Source organism: Fukomys damarensis, unplaced genomic scaffold (genome assembly GCF_012274545.1).
Source record: "Fukomys damarensis isolate Sample0158 unplaced genomic scaffold, DMR_v1.0_HiC HiC_scaffold_8, whole genome shotgun sequence".
In the NCBI taxonomy this organism is placed as follows: domain Eukaryota; kingdom Metazoa; phylum Chordata; class Mammalia; order Rodentia; family Bathyergidae; genus Fukomys; species Fukomys damarensis.
In genome coordinates this window covers 9,134,871-9,143,411 of record NW_022900920.1, presented here as the reverse complement: position 1 = coordinate 9,143,411, position 8,541 = coordinate 9,134,871, and the positions used below count along the sequence as shown (strand labels likewise).

The window sequence follows — 8,541 nt, the reverse complement described above, 5'->3', positions numbered from 1 at the left end:
GGGGTTGAGTTTTATCATTCCCTCTCAAAGCCTCCATCTTCCCACAAGTCTGCCCAGGCAGATGAGTTCTCATCACTATGACACGGTGAACAGCATTTTTTGGGACATAACTCTCCCTATCTAATTTGCCAAAAACTTGGAAAATGTGGATTAATATATAAACCATCTCTTTAGAAATTTGCCAATTGGAATTCTATGCACCATATTTGTGCTTGCTTCACTTAATTTTATGTTTTGTAGTAATTATTGCAGGTATGTTTTCTGTCTCTACTGATGGCCATCACCACTGCAGCACAGGATTCTGCCAGGCCCCCAGTAGTGACGTGAGGCAATAAAGAACTTGGCCCTTTCACAGTGGAAATGTGGGTTCTGGGTTCAGCACTACCTAATGAGTCAGGTTCACTAATGCTCTGTTATCCCTGGGAGTGGTCTCATGGGGCAGTTTAGTGGGAAACACCTGTGCTCCCTTCTGACCCTATTTCTTTTTCTGCTAACACCTCTGTTTTTGTTGTTCCTCATTCTAATTTTGCCACCAAAATCATGAATCCCATCATACTCTTTCTCATTCCATTCTTGTCCTGGTTATCATCTTGCCCATGCTAACAGAATCTGCCTTTCCAGAGCCCTCCTATACCAGGCTAAGCTCTTATAGCCCAGACCCTCTGGTTCTGCCTCACCAGGATACACCACCATTCAACCTGCTCTTGTACCATGCTCTCATACCACCCTGCACTGCAGACCCTATATAGACCCAAGGGTACCTGTGTATATGGCATCCTGGTCCCACTAGCTCCATGTGTACCATACATTGACCTGAGGAAGCAGTTGGAAAAGCACAGGGAGCCATATCTTCAGAGGCCTTTTAGTGCTTGCAAAGACCAAAGGAGAAATGAGTCTGTCCCTAGTTTTGGGAGTATGGATCTGTGATCTAAATTGCGTCCTGAAGCGAGGCACTCTTGTGTCCCCTGACCTCAGCTGGATAAGCTGCCTTCCCTTTACAGCCTGTCCAAGTTGTCTGAGCAGATTCAGGCCCTCTAATCTTCATAGGAGATTGGATGTGATCTTCTCAGAAACTGTGATCTCTCTTCCATCCAGATTCTTTCTCTTTTTCTTTGCCTGTCCAAGTTGTCTGAGCAGATTCAGGCCCTCTAATCTTCATAGGAGATTGGATGTGATCTTCTCAGAAACTGTGATCTCTCTTCCATCCAGATTCTTTCTTTCTTTTTCTTTTTTCTTTTTTTTTTTTTTTAATTTCCTGAGGATACCTAAAACCTAAGTCAGTGGAAAGGTTACAGAGTTTGAAGATTAGAGACTCTGCTTGGCACATGTGATCCTGGGCTGGTTACCTCACTTTTCTGAGCTCCAGTCTCACCACTGGACATGGAGCACCAGCCCTAGCACACAGCACCTGGGGATGATGGAGCAAGGTGAGTGAGCAAAATGCTCTGCAAGCCACAAGTACTACAGAAGTGGGTATTTGCTATTTGAGTGCACTGGAATGAGTGTCTGCTTGCTTTAGGAATAACAGTTTTAAAAGGTGGTCTCCAAGGAATTGTGAATCAGAAATGGTGTCCACTTCCTCTGGAAGTAGTGCCTACCCTATGCATCTTGTTCCTGGTGCCAGTCTTTCCAAGAGGAACACAAGGTCCTTCCAGACACACACTAAGTCCTAGACATCAGGTGGGACCTTTCTTCTCTTTCTTGGCTGCTCATTTGTGAATTGGCAGCCCCGACAGATGGGTGAGAAGGTGCAGAGTCACAGCCACATATGGTCCCCCACGGAGCTCAGGTCCACACAGGGTGCCCAGGAGAATCTCCAGGATGTAAGTTTGGGGGAGGGGGAGTCCACCACCACCACCACCACCTGGGATAGGGCAGGCTTTTCCCAGAATACCTGGGCTTCATTCAGCTGATTTGGGGCAAGGAGGCTAAGGAGGAATTGCTAGTTTCTGGAGTCTTGAGGTCTTGGTGTGTGGGGACTGGGTACTCATAGCAGTTCTGTGTCCTGCATGGGCAGGTAGCCACGCTGTGGTGCAGATTGGAGACAGAGATGAATGGAGACCAAACCCAAGGAGAATGTGTCTCTGCAGGCTGCCAAAGGATCCATCAGCGCAAAGCAGACGAGGAACCGCTGTGAGTTTTGCTAAGGGTGACATCCCCACGTTATTAAACTGTGGCTAGATTCACAGTGGATTAATCCCATTCTCATCATGGGTCCAGTCTGCAGGAACTGGTAGGGTAGGCATAGTCAGAACCACGTATGAGCCTGCACCAGGTCGAGCCTTCTCCTCCACCCCAAGGAGGCCTGCTCCTTCTGTCCTAGGGCTGGGCAGGGGGTGGGGTGGGAGCTGTGTCCACCCCAGCTCCCAGCCCCAGAGCAGGCAACTTGCTCCCTGTGAAACCCGCAGCTCTACACTGGAACATGATAAATGACCAAAAAATCAATTTGTAATCTGATTGGAGGTTTTTGATTTCCTCTGATGAGTTTAAATTTCATTAAAAGCAACCTTATTCCAACATAAAAGGGATCCTTGAAGGGTAAAACAGGGGATTGTCTCACGGAGTATAAAGCGTCCCAACTCTTTTGTGTGATTTATTCATGGCATTAATTGTGAGGGCCAACCCGTGGTGTCTGTTGGCAGCTGTGTCGTTATCAGGGCCTGGGATCGGCCCGGCGAGCTCAGAGCACAAGGACTCACATTCAAAAATCGTTCTCTGGCATATTGACACTTCAGTTATCAACAACCCTTTTTATCTGCTGGGAGGGAGCTCTCAGGGCCAGAATAAGCGACAAATCACCACCGCGGCCACCTCTCCGCATTCTCTTAATTGTATGTATTCTCTGGAAAAAATGATCATCGTGGCCTCTTGTCTTGATGAGAAATTGACATTTTCTGAGGACTTCTTTGGGTGCTCCAAGCAGGGAGATAAGGACCGGAGTTGTTTTAAAGGAGGGCAGCCTTTCTTTCCTTTCAGGGGCCTCTTTATTGCTCCCGTTGACCCACTTGATGAGTATGGATTTCACGAGGTCTTTTTCAGCATTTGAACTATAAAAGGTTCAGAATGACACCACCCCTTATAGACAAAAGATAACCTTGCCCTTTGAATATATTGATTCTTTATTAACTAGGCTGTTTAATGCAATGAAATGAGGCATTAGATTGAAGCCCATTTCAAGTGCTTTGAATAATCTTTAAAAGCTTGAAAGACCTTAAAAGGCGGCCTGACAATAATTGGCATACATTTTGAGAGAATGCGGTTCTGGCCTGTGATTTGAAACACAAACATAAAATAACTTCTCTCTCCCTGGGTTACAGGGCCTTACAAGGCCAGCCCCAAGAAACAGGCATTTCTGGTACCAGCTCAGTGGGAAGGAACTGCCAGGTACGTCAACAGCACCTTCCCAAGCCGCAGCCCCCAGTAATTAGGAAGGAGCTTGCAAGGAGGGGAGTGGGGAGTGGGCTGGCTTCGAGCAGGTACCCCACGGACCTCTTTCTTTACTGTCTCTTTAAGGATGGAATGAGACCAGTCAGAAAAACTTGTCATTGAGAGGAGAAAAAGGCATTCACAAGTTTCTTTATGTTTTGAGTAATTGTTTCCTGTTTTGCTCAACAGAACAAGTAATTAAGATGACATTTGTGAGTACTAATTTAGATCACACTTATGTGTATGTGTTACAGAGCTGCAAGCCAAAACATGCAAACCCAACCTTTCACTGAGGAGAAAATGGAAAATACTGAAATGAAGAGGGAGGGAGGCAAATTTGCAGGAGCTGTGTAAACCAGAACCTATGCAACGGCTGACCTCATTAGAGTCCATGCATTGAGCTCTGCCCACACAGGGCCACAGGAGCTGATCCAGGACTTGGGGCCAGGGACGCTGTTGCAGTGGACAAGAATGGGTGATGGTGTCCCCCAGGGTGGATCCCAGCCAGCACTGGCATCTAGGTGCCCTGGTATCTGTCGACATGACTAGGCCCCTTGATGTACTAATCTCCTGGTCCTGGATCTTACCCAAGTGGGACACAGCAATGAAGATGGAAGGGGCAGCTGCTGGGTGATCCAGAGAGCTTGCACGCTTTCTGCCAAATCCTCATGTTCAGGAGTGGAGAAGCTGTGGGTGGGGTGGGGGAATGACCAGATCCAGCGAGCCTCAGGGACGTACATATTTTCAAAGACCAGAAGTGGGAGACCAATTGCAGCATCCCAGTGCTGCTGCGACCCACAGGGCCGAGACTCAGAAACGTCGCCCAGGGCAACATACATGCAGATGGAGTCTCCGGGGATCAGAACCCTCACAACTATTGTGTTTCTGCACACATTGGATAACTGAGTCTGGCAACTGTAGCAGGTTCTGGAAAGGATCATTTGGATCTTGGCTAAGACGCAGCTCAAGAGCCTAGGATGTGCAAATGAAACCCCCAACGGGACTCTGGCATGTGCTCAGTCATTTTAATAATCAAAACAGATAAAATTACCAAAAGTGAAATTCACAGACAAGAAATACTTTAATTAAATATTGTGTAAAATGAACATTTTTATACAGTTAAATATCTGAAAAAATGTACAGATAAAACAATCTTATTGTAGGGTCTTTGACAGCAAAATCTACCATTTAGTGAAGCGCTCAATTTGGAGACAATGAAGCGATGAGGGCGTTGACTAATCAACCTAGAACAAACCAAGTGCGGGCGTGAGGACACTTGCAGACGTTCTCAACATGTGCACGTGAGCTCTTTTCCAGATCAAACCCTTACTTACACAAAATGGAACGGAGGCAATTTAGTTCCAAAGTGACTTCTCAGGCTTTTTCCACGTAGCTAAGCCTTGTCAGCTGTCACAAAGCCAGAGTGTAACCTGCTGAACATGGGGGATAGGCTCTTTATTTTACTGAGTCCACTGAATGAACACTTTCTTCATTGTGCATTATTGTTTAGTTTTGTCAAGAAAGTATTTAAAAGTCCCTCCTTTTTGTTTTAAATTTGATTTCTGCTGCAGTTTGCAAAATGCTGTGCTATATCTGCAAAGCATTTAGTGCAAAGGGGTGGGGTGGGAAGGCCTGACCCTTTGGTCTCGATCTGGGTTGGCACAAGTAGGCACCGTGTCTGAAGGAGGTCATTCCAGTTTAGAAAGCACAGACAGTACTGTGGGATCTGATCACATAACTGTGCTGTTAAAAAGAAAAATGAAAACCCAGCAGTGATTTGGGTTGCCCCCAAAATCTCTCTGAACCCAAGGTGGGCTGGGGAGGACGTGGGAAGCAGCAGAGACAGACCCAGAAAGGAGCGACCTACGGACAGGAGGTTTGTGCTTTTGTTTTTGTGTGTCTATGTGTGCATTGTACATTGTAAATCTCCAAATGAAATATTGATTAACAATTGTGGTGTAAGCCTGTGATAAAATAGCACAGAAGTTCTTTAAAGAAGTCCACTTTTAAGGCATCAGAGAAGTTAATGTGGCAAACATTTTAATTAAAACATCAGAAGTAGATTTCATTTTAAATTTTAGGCCTCTGAATTTTTCCAGTAAACACAGTTCAGCTATGTGGCAAAGTCATGGGTGGCAGCTAAAATGACTTTTTACATTCTACAAAAAAATAAAATAAGGACACAGCCCCAAACGGTGCCGCCTTTGTGGCCACTTCACATGCACAGAATCTACTAAGATTTGTTGCAGCCAGCTGGTGGCACCGTTTTGTTTTGACTATACAACAAACTTTTTTTCAAAAGTATTTGTTCAGATAACTTAAAAATAATATAAAAATAAACAATGAATTTGACTTTTCCTCAACATAATAAAAAAAAAGGGATGGAAAGTCTGAACAATAGCAAATGTCTGAAGTACAAATGAAATGTAAGGACACTGGTTCATTTTAATGAAACAGATCAGAGACAGCTATTGGCTTATGTTCTTCCCTGTGTCACAACACTGGGCCATGACCAAAAACCAATATAGACAAGAAAAAGAAAAAGGCAGGAAAAACAATGTACAAAATTTCAAAGATAAATACAATATTTATAATTGATATGTTACAAAATAAAGTCCCTTAGCAACTGCAAGTGTTCATGGGAAAGTAAGTGTTGAATGAAGACCATTTTATCCCTTATAAGACACATAAGGAATAAAACTTGTTTTTCTAAATATTTAAGTGGATCTGAAAAAAATTCAAGACAAGTGTATAAATATTTAGCTACAACTTTGGCAAAATCACAAAAGTCTACAATTTTATAACCACATACAAAACACATTAGGGAAGAAGGATCTAGAAGTCAAAAGGACAATTTCTGGTACAAGAAACATAGACCTCACAGTAGCCTAAGAATGCAATAGTATACAGTGCTAGCAAAAGTTGAAAAAATGTTGCAGATCGCACTTGCTTAACAGGAAGCTCTAGCAGTGGGAGAATATTGGAACCAACAGACAGTAGCATTTTTTTTTTTCTCTGTCAGTGTGCTTGTTGAAGGCAAGAGGATTCAATATCAAAGTTACAATTTCTAACTACAATAAGTTACAAAGTTTCGTTTCATTAAGATGAAGTTAAGCAATGATAAACCCTCCCTCCCTCCCTGCCACCCCAAATTCTCCTAACCATATAGTCATCCTTTGTTCCAGTTTGATGGCTCATACCTCCTTGGCCCCCTTTTTTTCACCACAAAAAAATATTTCACATTATAGAGATACACAACCATTGTGAATCTAAGTATGAGTACAGAAAAATGTTGGGAGGCATTTTTCCTCAGTGTTTCATGGTCATCAAAATGGTGCATTCACGAAGTTTCTCCCCACACAGATAGCACGTACTAGACAGCCAAGACGGAGTCAGAAACTTTATACAAAATAGGCGTTGCTTTGTTTTCCTTAATCTTCAGGACTGAGAAATGTGAAAATATGAGAAAAGTTCAGTCAATAAAATGGAATTCTTCATGAAGGAGTAGGTTGTTTGCATGTTGATTCTTAATAGTTTAAATAAAATCTTTAAACAAAGTCTTTTGTAGCATTTCAACTGCTGCTGATATTTTGGAAGGTACTGTTTCCATCAGCATGTCCTAACACACTACACGTGTCCCCTGAAGTCCGTCCTTGGGTGCTGGGTGCTGCGGAAGGTAGACAAGAGTCCCTCACATGGGTGGGACTACCAGCCCAGACATAGCTGCAACAGAAAGGGGTCAGCAGTTAGTGCCGGCAACACCCACTTGCTCCCTCCACATGGGCCAGGACCTGCCCCTCCTTGGGCTTTACTCAGCGAGGAGGTGGGATTCACACAATCCTCCACTAACCAGCCTCAGGTGTGCTGGGAAATCTACTTCATGACACAGTAATCCCCACAGGCAGACCTCCTCACAGAACATCTTGTTCAAAGCAAATGGAGGCCCAGCTTTCCCAGAGGCGTCCTCTGTCAGGAGATGGGAACCAGCCTGGTCACTTCCGTGAAGCCGGCCTTGCCCTTTGTCCTTAAGTGAAAACCCGGCTCCCTCTGTGTCTCCCTCTGCCTTCGGGCCCCGGTGCTGACTGCCTGCTATTTGTTCTGTAGCGTAATGGTGAGTCAGGGGCTCTCAGATCAAAGCCACTGGCGGCCCACCTGCTCTGGAATCTCAAGGCCAAGGGCCATGCGGAGAAAGCCACAGCCCCACCTCAGGGAGCTCTCTCCTCTCTTCTCAGAATAAGAGAAACTAGGCACTAAATGCCAAGTGCAGTTGAAGCTTTGGAGTGAACTCCTGGTACGAATGTAATTTAAAATCTTTTAAGTCTAGTGTTGTTTAATTTTTGTCAGAATGATTGTTCTCATTAATTTATGTATAACATATTAATACATTTGTTCATGTAGTGATGTGAGCTTCAATTTCTCAGTTCATTAATTTCAACAATATTAATTTATCTCCGACTCACCGTTACAACTTTATGGTTTGGAAGCCCTGTGTATGTACACACCGCTTATGTGGTGCCATCTCGCAGTTGGCCTGGACACTGTGGCCACAGACAGGGCCCTGGCACCTCACCACTCGCCTGCTAAGCAGTCCTGGCTTGGTGCCCGCTGATGGCCCAGGGGCCAGTCAGCGGCGCAGGGGCCTGGGCGTCCCTTCAGACACTGACAGGTGTTGTGAAGACAATTATTTCAAATCACTGATACCTTTCCAGTTCCTTTTTTGAGCATTAGTTCATCAAAGTGAAATATGCCACCGACTTCACAAAAGGGCCAGTTTGTCTTCTCCACGGCTACGTCCTCAGCACCCAGCAGAGAGCCTGGCACATAGTAGGCGCTCAGTAAATACTGGTTGAATGGATTCATTTTTTTAAAGGAGTAACTGGATTTGATTTTCACCGGGAGGAGCATATACCAAAGGTGGTGTCTGAAAGAGGCCAGATGACGGCCACTTAATTCAAGTGCCTGTGGGCTTCAGTGCATCCCAGAGAACCACGTGCAAGCTCACGAGGCCTAAGGACACCCGTGTGGCTTTGCCTGCTGCACACGCCAGGGGCCACGCATAGCCTGCACTGCATAGGGGTGGGGGGGTGGGTACAGGGTGCCTGCTCCGTGGCCCAT

The 8,541-nt window shown here is 45.0% G+C and overlaps 1 protein-coding gene across 12 annotated transcripts in view; it reads right to left on the bottom strand.

Annotated features, from left to right (window-relative positions):
* Positions 1-4,492: 4,492 nt before the first annotated feature.
* Ebf3 (EBF transcription factor 3) overlaps positions 4,493-8,541 on the bottom strand; it is a 120,979-nt gene continuing 116,930 nt past the window's right edge. For 7 of the 12 annotated variants that reach the window (XM_033761349.1, XM_033761351.1, XM_033761350.1 and 4 more), the window contains 2 exons: positions 8,128-8,240; positions 4,493-7,149 (listed from right to left, as the gene is read on the bottom strand). In XM_033761349.1, the coding sequence (XP_033617240.1) occupies positions 7,132-7,149; positions 8,128-8,240 (131 nt within the window). In that variant the 3' untranslated portion in view covers positions 4,493-7,131. Of the gene's footprint in view, positions 7,150-8,127; positions 8,241-8,267; positions 8,348-8,541 lie in introns of those variants that run through there. The other 5 variants (XM_010620638.2, XM_019207000.2, XM_019207004.2 and 2 more) reach the window with 2 other exon arrangements.